The 21,492-nt window shown below is 35.9% G+C and overlaps 1 protein-coding gene across 3 annotated transcripts in view; it reads left to right on the top strand.

The window, feature by feature from the left end:
- GRM8 (glutamate metabotropic receptor 8) overlaps positions 1 to 20,383 on the top strand; it is a 359,395-nt gene extending 339,012 nt beyond the window's left edge. For 2 of the 3 annotated variants that reach the window (XM_040596730.1, XM_040596729.1), the window contains 2 exons: positions 12,094 to 12,340; positions 17,694 to 20,383. In XM_040596730.1, coding sequence (XP_040452664.1) covers positions 12,094 to 12,340; positions 17,694 to 17,743 — 297 coding nt within the window. In that variant the 3' untranslated portion in view covers positions 17,744 to 20,383. Of the gene's footprint in view, positions 1 to 12,093; positions 12,391 to 17,693 lie in introns of those variants that run through there. The other variant, XM_040596731.1, reaches the window with a different exon arrangement.
- Positions 20,384 to 21,492: the final 1,109 nt, after the last annotated feature.

Raw genomic sequence — 21,492 nt, 5'->3', positions numbered from 1 at the left:
TAATGTATTGGTTGGGTTTGCACAGCTTTTCCTGCCAAAGGCTGCCCTGCAGTTGTACAGCCATTGGGGTAACCAGCTGTTACTTATTTAAGCCTCCATCATTTTGTATGACAGAGTAACTTAATTATGCCCTGCTTGAAGATGCTAAATAAAATTATCTTCTGAACAAGTGTACTTCACGTAATATTTATCTCTATCAGGTACTTGAACTCTGACACTTAAGCCATGTTCACTAAATAAATAAACACACACATTTTAAAACTAAACCTAGTAGCAAGTTAATTACTACAGAGTTAGATGGTGTTTTATAGTATATCTAGAGCACAGTTATCTCTTTAGCTCAGGTATAATGCATATTTAAAACTCTCCAGAAAACAGAAGCTAAAATGCAGTTAATAGAATAATAAACCAGCAACTAAAGTTAACCTTTTCTGTTCGGGTTTTTTTTTTTGTTGGTTTTTTTTTTTCTTTTTTCCTGTGAATATAGGAAATAGATCTTCAGTCAGTATTGGTCATTTTAAACATACAGGATGGTAATATTCTATAAATTTCAAATCTGGGCAAGAAAAAAGTTTGCCTTCTTCTCAGCAATATATTCTAGTTGTGAGAATGTGTCAGTCAACAGCAATACTCTATGCTATAGTAAACTATTTAGTTTTTATTTTAAACTGGAGTATGAATTAAATCCAAGCCACACTTTTTTCTTTTTCCTGGTATTATTTTTCCTTAATTATCTATAAGACGGCTTGCTTTCTTCCCCTTTTTCATCACTATACAACTATGCATATGAAAGTGACAATTTTGGGGTTGCCAAATGTCTCATTGAGTTTTAAGTGTTCCAAAATGTCAACTCCCATATTTTCAAATGGATTAGAATTGAGAATGTGCCAGTCTACATGAATCTATTTTGAATAGTTGTCCACGTGCCACATTTGATCGTTGATTTAGCCTTAGGGTAAATACAATTTGTGTTCAAAGTAGATACCTGAAGACTGAATTAATAATAAATTACATAAAATAATTCTGCTAAAAATTAAAAAAGCTCAAAAGTAAAATGATTCTCTAAATTGTGCTGCATCTTATCCAGATGAATTGATCTAAGTTGAGCAAAACAGAATGCATTTGACCAAAAAGCATTTTAATTTTCTAAGTATTTGATAATATTCAAATCTAAGTGATTTGAAGGCTGGACTACAACTATGGTAGAAAATCTTTGGAAATCTGTTGTTAAATTATTTTAAATTATTTTGTTAAATAAAATTAGAAATGAGGTTCACCATTGTATAGAGTACCCAGCTGTAGCCCAATAAATATGATTTTTTGTTCCTAGGAAAAGGCTCCAGGCTTTGTACTGACTGGTCAGTGGGCTTTTGGGATATATTTTGACTTGTGTCCTGAGCTTCTGTTAGTTGTGACAACAGTTGTCTGGCAGTCAGATGACTACTGCCTAACTTGTTTCAGCTTGGCTCTCTGAATACTCTATATGGTAAAGATATAAAAAATCTGTGATGCTTCTCAGTAACAAAGTGACTGGGACTTAATTTTTATTAATAAGCAGTTAATGAGTGGAGATAGACTGATCGTAGATAGGAACACATTTTTTAAAAGAGCAACTAAGCACAGTGTTAGAAAATACTTAAAAGTAACCTCAGCTGCACCCAGATCTAAGGGGGGGGGGAACACTGGCCATCAACATCGTGCACCTTCTCCTGGGGAAGGATTTGGGTTGCTAACAACTCAGCATAACCTCCCCTTCCCTCTATTCTTCTTGTGGAGGGCTGAATCTATTGTCCTTAGGAACCAGGGGAGCACGGGCAGAGTGTGCATCACTGGACAATAGGGTTTGATACTCAGAAGTTCATGTGTAACAGATTTAGTTACATTATTAATTATATTTTCTTGTAATAATTGAATAAAAGCTGATACAATTTTAACTGGATTAATTATAATATTTGCTATAGTTTTGATTAGGCTGTAAAGATTTTAATTAGACTAACAATAAATTCTTTGCTTGGCATTTTACACATAAAAAGATCTTAAGTGTAACACAATAGACCATAAAAATCCTACTTCTACATTATGTTGAAGATTCAATTAATGTATAATATCAGAACTAATTTTAAATAATCTCCTTCCTCAGTTTTTCCATGCAGCACATACTTTTTCCAATATGATTACTTACTATTGACTTTTTTTTACTGGTATTTGGAGATTTCTTAGCTTAGTTTTGCAATTTCTGAGTATCTATTTTTACTTGAGCTTTTGGAGTTCAGTACTCTTGAATATCAGGACTGACATACTCATTACAACAGACAGTAAAGATTGGTCTTTGGTCAGTGATTGACTACTATGGCTCTACTTATAGTAAGGTTGATGAGATAAATGGATCACATGGCCCCTTAAAAACCATAGTACTGCAATGAATTATGTGCTGTGGTGTATGTAAGCTATATGGTAGTGTGATATCTAACCTAATTTATGAGAAGGAAAAAGACTCAAATTACCTGCTAATATCTTAAATAATTTTGTAGGTCTGCAAGGCAGTGCATAACATTTTCCATGAGACATATGTCCTGAGGATGGACCACAGTAAAGAAGCAGACTTTAGTTTATTGCTATTCTTAATAAAACATTGCCTTATTGTAATAAGTGTTGCAGGTGAAGTAAAACTGAACGCTTTTTTCCCTTCAAAAATGTTGCTTATACCCAATTAGCAGAATATTAGATAATGCACCACTTGTTTCAGTCTAATCTTCTTCATCTTTTGCCTCAAAACAGCATAATTTCTGATGCCAGTGTTCTGTGATGTTATCTGTAAAACCACAAACTAGGTCTACAGGCATTACACATCAATAGAAAGCTTTTTCAAATGTAGCAATTACAGAAGAGCTAAATCATCTGAAACTTGTATATTGAAACAAACAAATGGAAGAGGAAGGAACAAACTCAAAGAAATAAAACAAGCAAAAAAAGCCAATTTTCTGGAATTTTATAGTTAGAGGTCACATTTGCCAATAGAAATGACAGCTGGTATTAACGTCTACCATGTTGAAAAATTACCATGTTGCTATGAATCATAGAATCACAGAATGGTTTGGGTTGGAAGGGACCTTAAAGATCACCTAGTTCCAACGCCCCCTGCCATGGGCAGGGACACCTTCCACTAGACCAGGTTGCTCAAAGCCCCATCCAGCCTGGCCTTGAGCACTGCCAGGGATGGGGCAGCCACAGCTTCTCTGGGCAACCTGTTCCAGTGTCTCACCACCCTCACAGTAAAGAATTTCTTCTAATATCTAATCAAATCTACCCCCTTTCAGCTTAAAGCCATTACCCCTTGTCCTATTGCTACATACCCTAGTAAAAAGTCCCCCTCCAGCTTTCTTGTAGATCCCCAATAGGTACTGGAGAGCTGCTATGTGGTCTGCCCAGAGCCTTCTCCAGGCTGAACAACCCCAGCTTTCTCAGCCTGTCTTCATAGGAGAGGTGCTCCAGCCCTCTGATCACCTTTGTGGCTCTCTTCTGGACCTCCTCCAACAGGTCCGTGTCCTTCTTCTGTTGGAGCCTCAGAGCTGAAGACAGTTCTTCAGCTGGGGTCTCACGAGAGCAAAGTAGATGGGAGAATCGCCTCCCTTGACCTGCTGGTCACGCTTCTTTTGATGCAGCCCAGGAAATAGTTGGCTTTCTGGGCTGTGTCAGGACACCACAGACTTCCTGCCTGCTACTCAGAGCAGTGAATTCAGTTCATTGGTTATGGGCCTGGTTAGTATAAACAAGCACTAGGACTCACAGTGTGATTAATAAGATTACTTTAATAAAAAACATAAATCGATACCCACAAGCAAATCACTATTCCTATTAATATAATAGAGGCAGTGACCATATGTGATCACCCTAGGTAGAATTACAATAAATAATCGCAGAAAGATAAAAAAATAGACTTAATAAAAAAAAAATTGATTAAGACATTATAGTAAGCTACAAGTGAAAGAAAATAAACAGACACGCAACCTGCTCAGAGGGAAAGCACAGCATGACAATGGTCAGGAATTTCAGGCCAGCTCAGAGGGAGCTCCATCAAGTGCTCTCTGAGTCGAGATTTTATACCTTTGCAGTTGTGTAGGCTTTTCATATGGATAACTTCAATAAGCAAGCCTTTTTTATCAGTTTAGACACAATGTGGATGTGTTACAGCACTGGATGTGTGCTACCCCTTAGCCAATAGATAGTTTTTATCTTTAGGGCTTTGTTCCCTTTGAGACAAAGGGCGTGAGCGAGGCATGGTTATCACACACGCACGGCAGGGATTGTGGGCCTCAGAAAGGAGAAACTACCGGGCCTACACTCGGTCCCGCTCCTCTTTTACAGCTTCAGTGATGGTTTCCCTTCTTCAGCAGACTTGTTCTTTTTTGTTTTTTTTCTAAACAACAGCCTCAACCTCACAGGCTGCGAGCATACACTGCTGACACATATCCATTTTTTCTTCCACCAGCATCCCCAGATCCTTCTCTACAGGTCTGCTCGCAGTCAACTCATTCCCCAGTCTGCATGGATGTCTCCTGTGTTGCCCTCTTAGGCTCTGTTTAATATAGTAACTGTACATTGTCAAGAATATTCACAGGCCATGAAGCCAGTTGCCATAGTGTTGCTAGGTTTATAATATTAAATTTCTTGATCTGTCAGCAAGAACAGTGTGGGTATTTCAACATTATATAGTGGGAATCATCCTGAATTCTGGGCAAACTTCTGGGAATGGTTTGGGAGAGTGTGAGTTGGCATAGGCCCAGGACCACTCAGGCTGGGAATGCTCTAATAGTTTAACAATTCAGGGAGCAAGGTCCTAGTACCCAGACCTATACAACAGCATTTTTTCATTGTCTACTATACAGACACAGTGACAGAGTATTATATTTATAGTAGTTGTTCCCCAGCCCTAGAGATCAACTATTCCTCTTTTTATTTGATACATTACTATGTATACCAGATACTCTCCATGTGACAAAGGAATCATGTCTTATTAGGCAATGGGATGAAGAAATACTGTGTCAGACAACCATTACTGGTTCCAGGAGAATTTTTTCCTAAATGACAGGATAGATTAGCAAAGCTTGGTGAAGTGAATCTCTTCAGATTCCCATTATCTGAGTTTCAGGAGTTGTCTTTGGGATACAGCTGTCCTACTCTACCTCCATGGTAAAATCAGGTATTAAGAAGTCACCAGAAAATGTTTGGATAAACTAAAGTTAGTTTTAGGAATATGGTGAAATAACACTTTGGAAGGTAAAAGATGCAATACAAACTTTGCAACGTGCAGTTGAGCAACATACCATTTCCAATACAGTTGACAGCTCTGAGTTCTCTGTTTCTACTTACCTTAAAATAATAAATGCAATGATGAAAAAAAGACCTACTAAAGCCATACCTTTCTTTGCATATAATAGTTTATGGGTAGAAAGGGAATACTTATAAATATTGCAGGAAAGGTCAAAATTTGACTTAAATGGAAAAACAGTGAAATTGTTACCATAATTCAGTTTCTGAAATGCAGGTATATACATGTTCCACCAAGGCTACAAGCTTTTATAGTTCCTTTCATATTCAAGCTTTAATGAAAGTTCACACTTTTTAAAGCTGGCACACATTTAAATTGAAATCCATTATTAGATCTTTCCTTTCTCTTAAAGTTTCTGAAAGCAACTGAAATGTACAGAGAAAAATAAAGAGTATTTGTTTTCTTATTTTCCTCTGCAATGTATAGAATTACAGCTTACGTTTACTGCTTGAGATAATAACCTGATGAATGTTGTACTTTCGTGTTAGAAGGCTTTGACTTCCTCTCAAACCTCATTTAAATTGCTAGTTTGGAAAGGAGTGGTTTTAAAAGGTTAAAAAATGTATATGTTGTTTCCTGTGTTTTCTGACTGAAAAAATGTTTGAAGAAGACTCATACCATGAAGTTTATCTTACACCTGGAAAATAATCTTGTTATATGAGAAAAACAATGACTGACTTGCACCTGTAATTTTTTTTCCTTAAGAAAAGATGAATTTTCTTCCCACAGATCCAGGCAGAAATGTATGTTGTGCACAGACAGCAATAAAAATCTGTAGTTGTAAGCTTATGGAGATAGAGGTTCTGCAGAAAAGCATGAATACTCATTAGTTATTGGCACCTTGCCAGCATGTTTACCTCTCTGTTTATAATCTCCTGCTTTCAAATATATTTGCCTGCAGCCAGCCTTTTCCATGTTGATTTTTGGTGTGGAATCCATTGCATCATGTTTCTTTTCGATTTGTGAACACAACTGTGAAACATGATTGTTGTCATCCAGTCAACTCCAGCAAGCAGTAACACACATAAAAGCTATTGTAGTGTTATGGCATGTGCATGACTTTAAAAGAAGAAGGGAACTGTCTTTTTTTAAGCCCTCTAGGTTTTGCACCAGAGGGAGGATGGCTCTTAATGATTTCAGTGGTTTTCTAGGACTTAAAAAGACTCATGCTTTCTCCACCACAAATGGAGAGGGACTATTTTGCTGGTTTTCCCAACCTGTGGGATGTCTTTGAATAAATGGCAAGTATCTTTATTTTATGATGTATCATTTATTTTCTGGCTATAAATGATCTGGTAAAGGCTTCCAGCAGCTGGGAGTGAAGACAAGAGTGGTGGGAAAGAATAAAAGCAAAAAACCCTTGTAGGAAGTGAAGCTTGCTGCAGTTCTGGCCTTAAAAAATGAAACTGGCTGAAAGAGCTGAAAGATCCACATATGAGACATAAAGTATTTAGTAACAAGGATAATGGGAAAATTAAATTATAATTTAATCTTCTGCTTTGTTACGGGCAGTATAGAATGCATTTTCAAGAGTGCCTATCTGGGTATATCTGTCTCAGCAGGATGGGTCAGGTGCCAGTGTTTGATACAGAGGCAGTTTCTTTAGCCTGCAGAGAAAGGCACTTCTAAAGGGCAGATTATATAGAATTAGCCAATAACAGGCATTAGACCAGCTGCATCTCTTTAAAATCCATTTCTCTTTGGAATGAAAGTAGCTGAGTTGGATCTACACCAGGCACCCCAATAGCCTGAGATGCACCAAGACTTCCCTCTGTGGTTTAGCACTAACCACAGTAGTTTTCACTAACTGCTGGACTTGTTCATCTTCTGTGTTACAACTATTAGCAGTTAAAGAACTTGCACCAAAGTGGAAAACTTAGATTCAATTCACTCAAGAAATCACAATAGCTGTTATCTCCCACCTATCCAGGGTATACTATTAAAACCAGAATAGATAGCAGGCTAGGTGGGAGGTACCCTCTATTTGACCTATTAAAACAGAGTAGAAGATAAAAATAAAAATAAATAGTACAAGAAAACCTTCAGTTCTGGAGGAAGCCTGAATGTAATCTGTGTGAAAGTAGGGGATGACTCAAACGAAGGAAGCAATCTGAACAAAAATTGTGGCATTACCAGTACTACTTTTTTTTTCTCTAATGAAAGCGGTTGCTTTGTGTTGAACTCAAGGCGTGCTGTATGCATGACATTGTCTCTGCAAGCACCTAACTGATGGAACAATACTGACGACTTGGGTGATATTTCAATTCTAAGCAGTAAAGCCTAACTAAGCGGTAGGCATTCAGCAACCTGCACTGGGACAATTTGGTGCACACACTTGCTTTGAGGCATAGAAATTTTTCAGGTTACCAAGGAGGCAATTCAGTTTCAAGTACTTCCAAGTTGAAGAAGCCATCAGAGTATCTGTTTTTCTAAAATAACCTCTTTTTTTGTTCCCCAATAATTCCTATGTCACATTTTAAGTTTCAAAGTAGAAAGATACATATTCCTGGGATCAATGGTAGAAGATAGAAAACCCCTAAATATTCATGCCGCCATTATCTATTTTAGCCACTGAGGCAGTCAGAGGCTATGTTACGAACCTTGTAGGATCCTTCTCATAAGAAAAGAGTCTAGATCATTTGTGAGATAAACAAGTCATGTGTTTGAGTTTGGGTCTAGATCATTTACATGAGACACAGTCTGTTGTGAGAGATTTTTTATCAGCTGTGGAAGCGGATAATAATACATAAGAAGTCCTGTACCATTTCTGATGTGGGCTGGGGTAGGGGATGGAGACAGGAAAGTATTTAGGCCTCAAGTTTTTTCCTTAATACATTTTTTTTTCCTTGTGCTACCATAGTTTTAGTTTTCTGTCGTATCTTCTGACTCTCAAGAACAAGAAGAATAGATATAGCAGTCTTTCATACACCTGTGAAAGGCATTATTGGACAAAAAGTTTGTAGTTCAGAATGGATTTTATTGTGAGGAGTGTTGAAATTCATTTCTGTGTAAATGGGAATCATTGTGAGAAAGGGACATTTTTTTCTCCTGTAACTTGGAGGGAGCTACCACTGAGACACATGAAAAATTATTCAGACCTCATATCTTATTAAACTGAACTACTTTTGTTGCTCCTTGATTTTTAGAGCAGCTAATTCTGTAAAAGTTACAGGTAGTTATGTTCCCATAATAACAAAAAAACCCAGAATGCACAGCCATAAAACATCATTGTTCTCTTGTCAGGGATAAAACAAGATAAGAGTCAGACAAAAGTCAAACCAAGTGTGTGGCATCCTGTTTGCAAGACTGGTGCTTGATCAGCCTGCAAGAAGGGGGATTCCAAAGATGGGAAGAATCACATTCAGGGGATGTTCCTGTCCTATAAACAGACTCTCAGTGTGCAAATGACCATTTAAAAAGAAAGAGGTCCTGTTGTGATAGGACAAGGAGTAATGGTTTTAAACTAAAAGAAGGTAGGTACAGACTAGATATCATTTAGATATCAGGAAGAATTTTTTTTTTTATGATGAGGGTGCTGAAACACTGGAACAAGTTGCCCAGACAAATGGCAGATGCCCCATCCCTGGAAACATTCAAGATAAGGTTGGACGGGGCTCTGAGCAAGTTGAGGTAGTTGAATATGTCCCTGCTTATGGCAGGGGGGTTGGATCAGATGACCTTTAAAGGTCTGTTTCAACTCAAACTATGACTCTATGATTCTAATAGGGAAAGGAATAGGTCTCTATTCTATGACTCTGTGGTTCTAATAGGGAAAGGTATCAGACCAGACTGTCATTGATAACTAGTCTCCAGCTGAGTATGCAATTGCATTAGCATATGGAGTCAGACTGATGTACATACCACATACAATGTGTACATGTAAGTATATGTTCAAAGCTTTTCTTTCAAGGTCTACCAAGTTTCTTGAAGCCCTTCTTTCTCATTAGCTTCATTAAGGAGTAAGTAGTAAGAGTAATCCATGCAAAACAGAATCCCTGAGGCCAAAGCTCTCTAAAGACTATATTCACTACTTGAAAACTGTTCTGTCAGAAAATTCCCAACTCACTCTAGTTTTATTGTTTCAATAAATATAGAGGCTGGTTCAAAAGCACAGCAATCATTATAAATAAATCCTACTGCATATGAACTGTAATCTGCAACATGAAAGTATCTGTGATTTGGATTTCTTTAAATAAGCTGTCATGCTGGTCATTTCAATTAAATCCACAGTAAATATACTACATGTAATGATATAGCTAATGCAAAATACTTGCACTAAGTGCATTGAAATCCATGGGCTCTTATTTCAGTGAATGCATGATCAGATTTAGAGTCAATTCACTTATGAAGCTTACTTGAATGTAAACCTTCAGGCAGACTTTTTCTCTTTAGTATTTGTAAGAGCTTGGCACTGTGGGACTTCTTATTACAAGAAAGGTCATTGAGATCTATCATAATGCACGTTTTTGTTACGAATATGACTAGTACTATTACATGAATGTATGTGTTTTACCCTATAACATCCAGAGGTTCTTATCCTTTTTTATTGACTAACTCTTATACTGAACCATGAGAAAAAAGCCTTACATCTTGGGTATGTGATAAGGTCTTAAAAAATACATGTTAAAATGCCAGGCATTGTTACAGACTTTGTGGGTACGGCTCAGCTCACCACTTAACTGCCATGAGTTAGATTTTTAAAAATGGTAAAACTTAAAAAAAGGATTTTTTATGTTTAATGGAATTTTCATATACAGTAGAGTTTGTTAAAGGTATTGCATTGATTCAGTTTTGAAAATCCCATTAGGAAATACATGCATCTTTAGGAACCAAAATACCTTTGCTTTTGGACACCACTTACTGCAACTCTTTAACCCTAAAGCCATTGCTGCACCAATTTAATTGGAGATCAGCCTATTTGGTTCAGGGAGAAATAGATATGTTGTTGGTGCTTTTTGCATATGAACATGTATCTGTACAGAGGTGCTCTCACAGAAGTCTGAAAAAACCCTGTTTCTTAACGTAACCGGTGAGGTCTTCATTAGAAGCATTCATGTACAAGTAGGTCAAGCTCTGCTTTCAGGCACACAACTGTCATTTTAGCGTTTGAAAGGAATGGAATTATTTAACTGGTGAGAGAAAAGACTGTATTATGTAGATTTCCTGATGTATTATTGAAATGAAGGAAGGTGTTGGTCCTATAACTTTCCTTAGCACAATAGAAAGACAATCCTGATTGCCTTTTCAGTCTGGTGCTGTCCTTGAAAGCAGGTTGAACGTCTTATAAATTTTGAAGTATCATCAGACTTTTCTTAAAGAGTAGATTGGGCCATCTCTCATTTTATGGTAATATTTGGCGGGTTTCTGTACAATTACATAGATAGTTTGCAAGGTGGTTCAGAGCAAGAGTCCATGCTTCCAAAATACATTTGTCACATTTCTCACCTAACATTGCTTTAAGTGAGAGCACAGTTTATTTGTGATCTCTAAGGAGAAAGTATATAATGGAAAAACTTTGTAAGCTGAAAGACATTAAAAAATGTTCGACTATAATAGTGACTGCACACCAGTTTATTGTATCTCTACTTTTCTGCCAAGGGCTAAGCTACCCAAGGGCACTTAATAAAAACAGATGATCTGAAGCTGACATTGCAGACAGACTTACTACCTTATCTCCAGGTTAATATGATAGTATTGGTCAGTGTTTAAATCATGCCTGACAACAATGTCAGTGAATGCTCTGCCAAGGCAATGACCAGATTTTACTTCAGTATCTTTTTCAGTATAGCAACATGATTACTGAGAGATTTCCTACTTAGTTTAGGAAACCACACAGAACTGTAAAGTAAAATTCTTGACTCATAAAATATTTAATAAAATATAATTTCCTAAGAAAAAATAAATTTTGAGTAGAACTAAAATTAATATTTCTAATATACTATTTAAATACTTCAAATATAAAATTCTCTCTGCTGTTCTTATGGAGTATTCGTTGTCATTTTCATTTACGGACTACAGAAGACCAGAGTTGCTTTCTTTTTGTTGATGGTAAAAAACAATAGACACACTCACTCCAAAGTGTATGGTTTTTCCTTTGTATCTATAGGGGACTGAGGTCCTTAGTGATCTGATTTCTCAGTTCCCTGATTTTCTGACTACTTAGTTAGGACTGTGACGTAATAATAAATTTATTGTGTGCCAACAGACCATTGTGACTAGAATTCAACAGTAACATGGAAATATGTAAAAGCATTTTTTTTTTCCCAAGCTTGAAATTCAAAGAATATATCAAAGATTTTATTAGATTCTATATTATTCCTGCTGCCGGTTGAGCCATGCTGCACACCCTACTGAATCACCACATGGCATACTGTTTTAGAAGCTTCTGTGTATTAAAGTAGAAGATACAAGACACAAGGCTAACCCTGTTGTCACTCCTCTTTTCCTGTACAAATGTATTTGTTTCTTTTCTGAAAATGTGGTTGCTACAGCTTCTTGATTACTTTTATGAGAATGAAGTTTAATATATATTATGTCATCTCCACCACCTACTCTTAAGGTTAAAAAACCAAGATGAAACAGCCATACCTGATTATAATTAAAGGCAACATAAGTCAAGAGTCGTTCTGATGTGTGTACAGAAAAAGAAGAGTGTTATTGGTTCCCTTTCCACCTAGTATTTTTTAGTTAATTACTTTGTTTTCCTTCTTAAATTAAATAAATATAACAATGATTTTTATGTTGTTGTTTCTTTCCTTCCCCAGATGTACATCCAGACAACAACACTTACTGTCTCCATGAGTTTAAGTGCTTCTGTATCTCTGGGCATGCTCTACATGCCCAAGGTTTATATTATCATTTTTCATCCAGAGCAGAATGTTCAAAAACGGAAGCGGAGCTTCAAGGCTGTAGTGACAGCTGCCACAATGCAAAGCAAACTGACCCAAAAAGGAAATGACAGACCAAATGGCGAGGTCAAAACTGAACTGTGTGAAAGTCTTGAAACCAACAGTAAGTCATCTGTAGACTTTCCCATGGTCAAGAGTGGCAGCACTTCCTAATAGATGTACGTTCAAAAGAATGCACTTCCTTTTAATAATAAACTTTATTCTTTTTGTTGCTTGTTTTGCATGAATCCAGAGGTGTGTCAGAATTCATGTACTGCTGAATGCAGGAATGCCTAGAGTTGTTTAAAAGAAATTGTTTTTCACAGGCTAGTAAAAAAAATAAAAAAGCACAAGCAGATTTTGCAAAGCCACATCTTCTTAAAATGGTCTGTTTTAGCTAGTGCTAATTTGATGTGTTGTGCATTGCTGTGCCAGTCATGGTATGTCCTGACAGTTCATGAGGTGTATTTATGGTCATCACTGTATATTGAAAACTCAAAGGCTGTTGAAAACAAATATTGTTTTTATTTTGCAGTTAGATATGGAAGTGAAAATAATGTTTTTTACCTTTTCACCTTAACTTAATATTTGTTGACTTGTTCATTTATCACAACTCATGAGTACTAACGTTTCCCAGAATAGTGCTTCCCATCCAGGTTTTTTGTTGTGGTCTTGCTCATCTTGGTACAAAATTGTGGTAATTCATATACAGCTTAATCATTACATGTTCTGATATGTTGTGCGTTAGTAATGAGAAGTTCTTTTCCATGTCAGAGAAGTTCTTGAATCTTGCCACATCTCTAAATTGCTCTGGTATAGAAGAAAACAGAGGTTATAGCTTCCATTTCACCACATGATATACAGCCTTATAAACTGGACATCACAATAATAATAATAATAAAATATAAATAGAACCAATAACTTTATCCCCAGAGTTTAGTAGTAACGGAGAAATGGTTTATATGAGAAGTTAGAAGTCACATGGTGCAGACAGCAGCTGTTACAGCTAAAGACAAATTGTTTCAGTCATTTTACTGCAAATGAGGGGGTTTATTTGAATTATTAGTACTCTCTGATAATGTTGACAGGTGATTGAATAGTACTATTTTACTTGAGCACATTGAGACAAGTCAGTACCAAATTTGCAGAAAAATGTACTAGTTTCAAAAAAATGTAACCTCCCTCCAGTGAATTCAATCAGAGTTTGCCAGACTGAAGACTATATCAAAATGGTCCATAAGTTACCATACTATAGTTTCTTATGCATGGAGGATACTGAGTGTAAACCAATTCACTTGAAAAAATCATGACCCTTCAAAATGTGTATATCTGCTAGACTGAGCAGATTATATATTTATACACCTTCAGATTATGACATAAAACAAAGGAGAAAGGCAATGAAATTCCTTGTGGAATAAATAACAGTGGGGAAATATGAAGAACTCAATAATTTCTCAAATCATCAGAAGTCACCAAAAGGAAATTCAGAAGGGAAGGACAGGCGGATTTTGCTGAGTTTTCAAAATTATAAACTTCTGAGCAAAAGTCAAGGGAGGGATTCCACAGCAGGGTGAGAAAGAGCGTTAATAAGAAAGTCTTGGGTATCTGATGTTTACTACTGTATCTAATTAAGAAATGCTGTGTCTGGTATTCCTTAAATGATGAGTATGCATAATTCATGAAAACAGCTGCTGTTGGAAGCTAGTCTGCTTCTCCAGTAGTGTGATGTATGCAGATAATGCTTATTTACTGTGCTCTAAACATGATTTTAACAGTAGCACATCTATATAATTCTGAGCTCACTAGGAGTATATCCTGACTAGGCTTTGATCCAGGCTTTATAATGCTTCATAGGCAAAAACTCAGAGTCAAGTAATTTGCACTCCAGAGAGCCGTCTCTATGTAATTGAGCTCTTGGCCTCAAGATGGGTTTCTCTCTTCCCCAGAACAGTTCTCTACCATTTGGATTTGACCAGCTTCCCTCTTTTCTGCCAAAAGAGTTATTGTCAAAACTTTTGGAGGTTCCTGTGAGTTAACAGTGCATAATGTCACATATGTCCTTTTCACTAGTACAATAGTAACAAACTCTTAACATTAGAAAATTTCTCCTTGCACTGACTCCATGTGAAGTAGATCTTTCTTTTCAGAGGTAGTATATGAAGCTGATCACAGAAAATCAGGCTATTTCTAGTATACCAGAAGTGGGTAATAAGTGTTTTCCAGCATTTCCCAAGCACAAATACTGGTGGCCATAACAATGCTCATAACTAGGTAAGGAATCAGATGAGACAGCCAAGCAATTCCTTTTGCTTCCCATCCAGAGACAGCTCTTCTCTGTGTAGTTTGTCCTGTTTCATGCAACAGACTTTATTTCATGTTGTCCCCCACATGAATATGATCGTGGTTTTTGTGGACATACATTCATATTCAGTGGAAAACAAATTGTATCTGGGAAACAGGATGAAAACAAAACAATATCCAGATGCAATTACAGAAGTCATAACAATGACAAGTACTATAAATGCATATAGGTCAGACCACAATAATAATTCTAAATTGCTTTAGATCCTTTTTTATTTCATTCTTTTTCTTTTTGTCTCATTCCAACAGCAGTGTAGTAACTGGAGTTAAAAGAGTGTTCATTCCCAGAAATATTTTGAGCCAAGTCTGTTACTTTTACTGGCCATCTATGCTTGCCAAATGTGTTTCATGTTATTACTATGAAATGCTAACAGTCTTAAAAAGCAGGACACCAGCTGCTGAAACATTCGATCCCCAAACAGGAAATGTAGGCTTGTTACATCAAACTATAAAGACACTTGTAATATTTATCAAGTAAAAAAAAACATTGTTTGGAGATGAGATTAGTTTTAATAAATTTCTAACTATTATCTACACTAACTTTCTGTGCTATCATTTTTTAAAGTAACAACACTCAGAACTCAATAGGATAATTTTTGTTTCTTGATCAGTCCTGGATTCTGTCAAAGCTATTTAAGTCTCAGATATACAACAAAGTTACAGCAAATTAACAAGTTGTTTTAAATCAGCTAAGGTGTAGTTACTATATATTTTGTATTTTGAGCTTGCAGATGTCCTCACATAATTCAGCTTACTGAGTTGTGATAAATCCTATTATGCTATGTTGTTGTGGGCTAAAAACATACACATGAAAAGTTAAAGAACTCAGCTGATACAGGGTGTTGTAAGCTAGTTTAACCTGATCACATACATATCTGAGCTGATTTTTAGGGTGAGTCAAAAAAACCAGCTCTGCTCCTTCAGTCCTTTTGTTCCCAAGTGTGCAGTGTTTGCAGATGTGCATTTATTTGCTATTTCTTAGCTGGGAACAAAATCCTTTTATGCTTTAAGGAACTTGGTGCCATTTCAGCAGTCCCGCATTATTTTCAGAAGGGACATAACAGGCTAAAGGAAAAATAGACTCTCAGAAATCCAGCTGTGGGAGCATGGAAGAGTTCAGATGGGAGTAGTACATGCCATCTGAAAGATCTGAAGGATGTAAATGAGTCTATATTTGCTTCAAGTGTCCCAATACATGCAAATAAAATTATTTCATGTGGGTGCTCAAATAATGTGATCGATTATGTAAATTATTTGCTTAATGTGCCAAAAGCAATCCTTTCATGAATTAGCTCTATGAAACACAAAGTACTGGAGCTACCTGTGCAAGTGAAGTAAGAAATATTATGTTTTGCAGCTTCCTTTTGACTATTCATTCTTATATATACATTCTTAGGGAACAAAAAAATTTAGTGATATGTGAATTATAATGTTCTGGTTGTGTTGTGTCTTAAAAAATGGCAAATGCAATATTAGAATCAAATTTCTCAGGAACCCAAAGAATACAGAAAGAAAGAAACAAACAGCAAGCTTAGTTATTTATACTACCTAGTATTACTTTGCACCAATTTTAGTGATCTTTGATTCACTTTAACCTTTAGTGCAGGAGAGAGGAAAACTGTCATTTCTTGATTTCTGTAGCCTGTTCTTGCCAAATCACCAGATTGTTGGGCAGGATTTAGGAGTTAGCATGAAGAATCCTCTTCCTGTCTATCTCAGCTCTTCCCACCAGATTCTATACAGAAATAAGAAATTGGAGGAAGTAAGGTATGGGAACAGAATTAAGAACTTTGAGTCTATAGACCAGACAACTTTCGTATCATCATGTTAGTTTCGACCTGCCAGATGCAGTCTTCACTGTCATAAGTAGAACATGCCTGCAGCAGATGGAATATAAAACTTATTTAGGAAGCCAAATTCCTCTTTATGAAGTGAGACATAGATCTTATTATAGGGACAAAAAAGAGACTCAGTCCCCCAGCAGTCTGATTTGCCATATACCCAACTGGTTTAAAATCAGGCCTGTGAGACCTGATGTCACCACTTCCGTCTTCCCACCACTGCATTAACAGAACAATGGAGACTTGGGCCGTATTTTTTACAGCAAAGGGATAAGATATAAGGGCTAGAAGCTAACACAAACTTCCATGTAAGATTCACACTTATTCACTTTTACAATAGTAAAAGTGTTTGACTCTTTCATTAGGTACTAGGAGAAATTTCTTCACTGAGACTGCTTCAATGTTAAGCATCGGAACAGGCTACCCAGGGAGCGTTTGAGTCCCCATCCCTGGAGGTATTTAAAGGACATGTAGATGTGGTGCTTAGCGACATGGTTTAATAGTGGGCTTGGCAATGTAAGGTTTACAGTTGGACTTGATGATCTTAAAGATCCTTTCCAACCTAAATGATTCTATGACTCTGAACAAGGGGTATCAGCTTTGCTCAAAGGATGATGCTCAAAGTTGACCATCAACGTAATAGCATAGAAGCTCTAACATACAGCCTAGGCTCTCAAAAGCATTTCTGCTGGCTCATTTATATGCAGATGCTTTGTGTCTGAAGGTTCTGAAGAGAATATGTGCTTTAGGCACTAGCTACTCAGTTTTGCTAACTTAAGGAAATGTTTCCCACGTTAGGCTTTGCTCCTTTTGAGGAGAGTAAGCTTCCTTCTAGATGAACAAACTACCATGAGCTGCAAAGTTGTCTTCAATCAGTAGAAAAGGGAGAAAGATCCAAGCTCTAAATTAAGAACATCTATACAGAAATCAACCAAAATAACACCAGAGAAACTGTATGTTGAAATTCTGTTACAGATATGCTAAAACCACTCACCATTGTTCCTCTCTCTTCACCTCTGCTTCCCCAAATCATAAGCAAAATAACTTATTATCAAGAACATGGAACTTGAGATACAGCTTAACCACTGTTTATACATTTTTATAACTTTCTTACTTTATTCCATGAACATGGGCCATGTTATTTGGAAATATAGTTGGACATTGTCTGAGTTCAAATGCTAAATATGGTTTGGTTTTTTTTTTCTCCTCTCTTGATTCTAAAAAACCTGAACTTTGTTTTTTGTTGTTGTTTGTTTTTGGTTTTTTGATTTACAGCCTCCTCTACCAAGACAACTTATGTCAGTTACAGCAATCAGGCAAACTGAGCAGGGATGAAATTCACTGGAAGACCTGCAGGATGGAATCTTGCAAACATAGACTTTACCACCACCAGAATTCAGTCATGGAAATACCAGTAGACTACATTCAAATCAATAGTCAGTCTCCCAAAGGACAAGGATTAAACAAGAGGCAAAAGGCAAAAAGAGACAGGGGAAGGAAAAGTCCAGTTTTATAACATAGAGACAGAGTGTCAAGCTTCTGAACTGTTCATTCACAAAAAGAAGCAAATCACAAAAGGAAAACAAATGTTAGCTTGTGAAAAAAAATGCTGTTGAAATAAATCATGTCTGATGTTATATTTGTAAGTACTTTTTTGTGATTGTGACAATTTCCTTTCCTGTCCTACATTGTTCAACTCGTAAAAGAAGATGAATTTGTTTCTTGTGATGGCTGACTGAATTAAGTCCTGGGTTATGCTAAAATAAATGCAATGGTCAACGCATGCTAATTTTTATACAAAATAATTTATTTCTAATAATAAAGGAATGTTTTGCAAATGTTGAGACTTGTTTTGTTGCAGTTTTAAGGGAAGAAATCCTTACAGTCTTGTCTATTGTTTGTTTAGAATGTGCAGTAAAGGTGAGTGTACAAATAAAATAATACTCATGGCATCAGAGGAATGCAGTGTAAACTCTAAGCATGTGTGTGTGTGTGTGCGCACATGCGTGTGTGTATGTATATGCATGTCTGCATGCATGTGCGTGTGTGCGTACTCTGCAGTGTGTGAATTTATTTGTTCAAAACTTTGTAACTATATTTTCTAATGGAAGGATTTTTTCTCCCTTCTCACCCTCAAAGTAAGTGCATTTTATATGTTTGTAAAGTGAAGGAGTCCTGACAGTAATTATTTTGTATGATTGTATTATATTTTGGAACCTCCACTAATAATTTTGATCCTTTCATTTCTGGAACTTACAGTTTGTAAGACTTTATGACAGCTAGACTGGATTAAGCTGAAAGTCTATTCAGCCTAGTATCCTGTCTCTGACAGGGGAATGTAGCAGATGCTTATCTCAATAAAGGTGACTTTGAAATAACAGGAAAGAAATCAATGGCAAATTTGGAAAGCAGTAACCTAGTGGATATATGTACTATTGCCTTATAAACACTTAAAAATCAAAGAAATAAATGTCCATCTACATTCTTCACATCTTGTAACTCCCATGTCAAATGGTTGTGTGTGCGTAGGAAATGATTATGCAAAGAGAAAGAGAAATTTGTATAGATATCCATCATGTTAAAAAAAAACTCCAAAGAATTTTAAAAAAGCAAAACAAAACAAAACAGCTAGGGATTTTCCATTTTGTTACTATAACTGTGATGTTTTTTTAAGACTTTTTCACTCCATACAATATTTACCATTCATCAAGTAAATGGGTCTTCACAATCCGTTGATTATTAAATGTTATTTCTCCTGAATTAGCCTGGATGGCTCCTTGTGCTTTTTTCTTCAAAGGAGCTGTATTTTTTCTAATATATTTTAAAGAAGCTTTGGTGTGTCCTAAATTACGTGAATGAAAGTTGACATATCTGAAACTGAATCTCTTTCTGTTACAATGTTTAAACTCCAGCATAGTCAGAAAACTGTGTGACAGTGAATTTCCTTTTTCAAAATATTTGACAATATTTAAAAAAATATTGACAACATAGTTTGTTTTCCCCAGCATTTAAATGCCTGAATTATTAACCAAATGATTGCTGTGGTATAGTGTGGTATTGTGTGTTTGGTGTGTGTGTGTGGATATATTGTGTGAAAACTCCTTTTTCAACTATGCCACAAGCACATCAATACCAAACCTATATAGTAACATATGCTTAATTTTAAACATATGAGTAATGCAGCTAATGCAATGAGACATGCAAAAATTTTTTTTCACAAAAATAGTTTTCTGTTTTGTTAGTGAATATCTCATAAAATTGAAGGAGGTTTTGGTGAAAACGAATTGATTAGATCATTGTTTTAGCATGACAGACTTCCATGTCCATGATGGATTTCCTAAGAGAAAAAGACAATCTGTTTCATCTGAAAAGCAATGTTTGGCATTTTTTCTTTTCAAGAAACCTTTGAAAAGCTTAGTTTTCAATTTATAACAAAAAAAGTTTAAAATATTTTTTCTGTAATATCTATACATATAACATAAACATAACAATATGCATTTGAAAAAGCAGTACAAAAGAATTGCCTTTAAAACATTTTCCACATACACATAAGCATAATTTACATACACATAAAATTAGTATATGTTATATAATTATATTTCAGTTTCACAGTAGTCCAAAGAAAATGTTATTCTGAACAGATTTACCAAAACCAGTGTAGTCTTTTTTTTGGTTGAACTGTAGGGTAAAAATGAAATGTAAATTATTCTATGCATTTTGGATGTCATTCTGTGAAACATGGAGTGCATTAAGCCTATGAGTCTCACTGGTATTAATGTAACTCATCAGATAAATGAGCACACAGTATGAGTTGCAGAATGAATGGGGCATTGTCAAAATACAATGGAACAGCACTGGTCTACAGGTTTCACTTCTATAGAGTAGCTATGTGCTGTTTATGCATTTGCATAGAAAGGTGCATATCTATCTCCTGTAACTGTGATTAAAAGCACATTCTTCTCTTGTATCCCTATAGATCTATGGAAGAATAATGCATTTTATTTCTGAATAAACTGTTGACTTTTTTCTCTTCAGCTTAGAAGATTTTTTCCTGTACAGACAGTAGCAGTTCCAAATATTTTTTCTAGCAACCTGATTTGTGATTTCTGCTTCCAAGACTATTTTCAGGTGATTTAAGTCCCATTTCTGCAATAGATTGTGCATCAGCTCTACAAGTGCTAACTTCTAGGTTAGGTGACCTAAATTTTGTGATCCCATCTGTACCCTACGTGAGAGATTATTGATTAAGAGACTGCAGTCTACAGCCAAGACTGTTTTTTTCAGCATTGCCATTGAACACAAACAGTTCAGATAAAGGAATTAAATATTTTTCAATGATGGATTCTAATTAGGTTAAAAGTGGTCTTTTTTTCAGTTTACTGGGGCTTTGTCACCAGTTCAGCTATTAAAATAAAAAGCAACCTTTTAAAAAAAGGAATTACTATAAAGAACCAGAGAATTTTATAATATAAAGGAAAGAAAAATTGCTATGGTTTTGCAACATGAGTACAATAAGGATGAACTTTAGAAAAATTGCTTCCACTGTTACTTACTTTTTGTATTACAAGGTCCATTCTTATGAGAAGACTGGGACAATTCACTCAGCAATAAGAAGAGAAAACCCTGCAGAGCCTGTTGTTACTGTGCCTTTGCCTACCCATACAGCTGCTAATTTTTTCTTTTTTTTTCTATGAAACAGACCTCACAATTTTTCTATATACAAAACTTACCATTTGGGGTTCTTTTAGCTGTTATTTTTTTAACAGCCTCCGTTACTATCTTGTTCTGTTCTTTATATTGTAACATTGACATTCATGAAGCTACAGTTAAACCATTATCAACATTTCCATTATGAATTATATTAACTAACACACACAATGATTCTGCAGGTTGAAACTTAGCATGTGTTGTCTTAGTGTGTATGCAAAAGAATGTAAATGGAAAAACAGAATTATTTAGGTAAGTTAAAATGAAAAGCTTACACACAAAATAAAGTCCCGAGGCAGACGTATTTAGAACATGGTAACAGTTGAAAAACTGAAGCTTGATCAATTTGGATTATAAGCCAGCATGT

The sequence above is a fragment of the Falco naumanni genome, chromosome 5, assembly GCF_017639655.2.
Source record: "Falco naumanni isolate bFalNau1 chromosome 5, bFalNau1.pat, whole genome shotgun sequence".
NCBI classification, from domain to species: domain Eukaryota; kingdom Metazoa; phylum Chordata; class Aves; order Falconiformes; family Falconidae; genus Falco; species Falco naumanni.
Note: the sequence above shows the minus strand (reverse complement) of the source record. Positions and strands in the feature narration are given on the sequence as shown.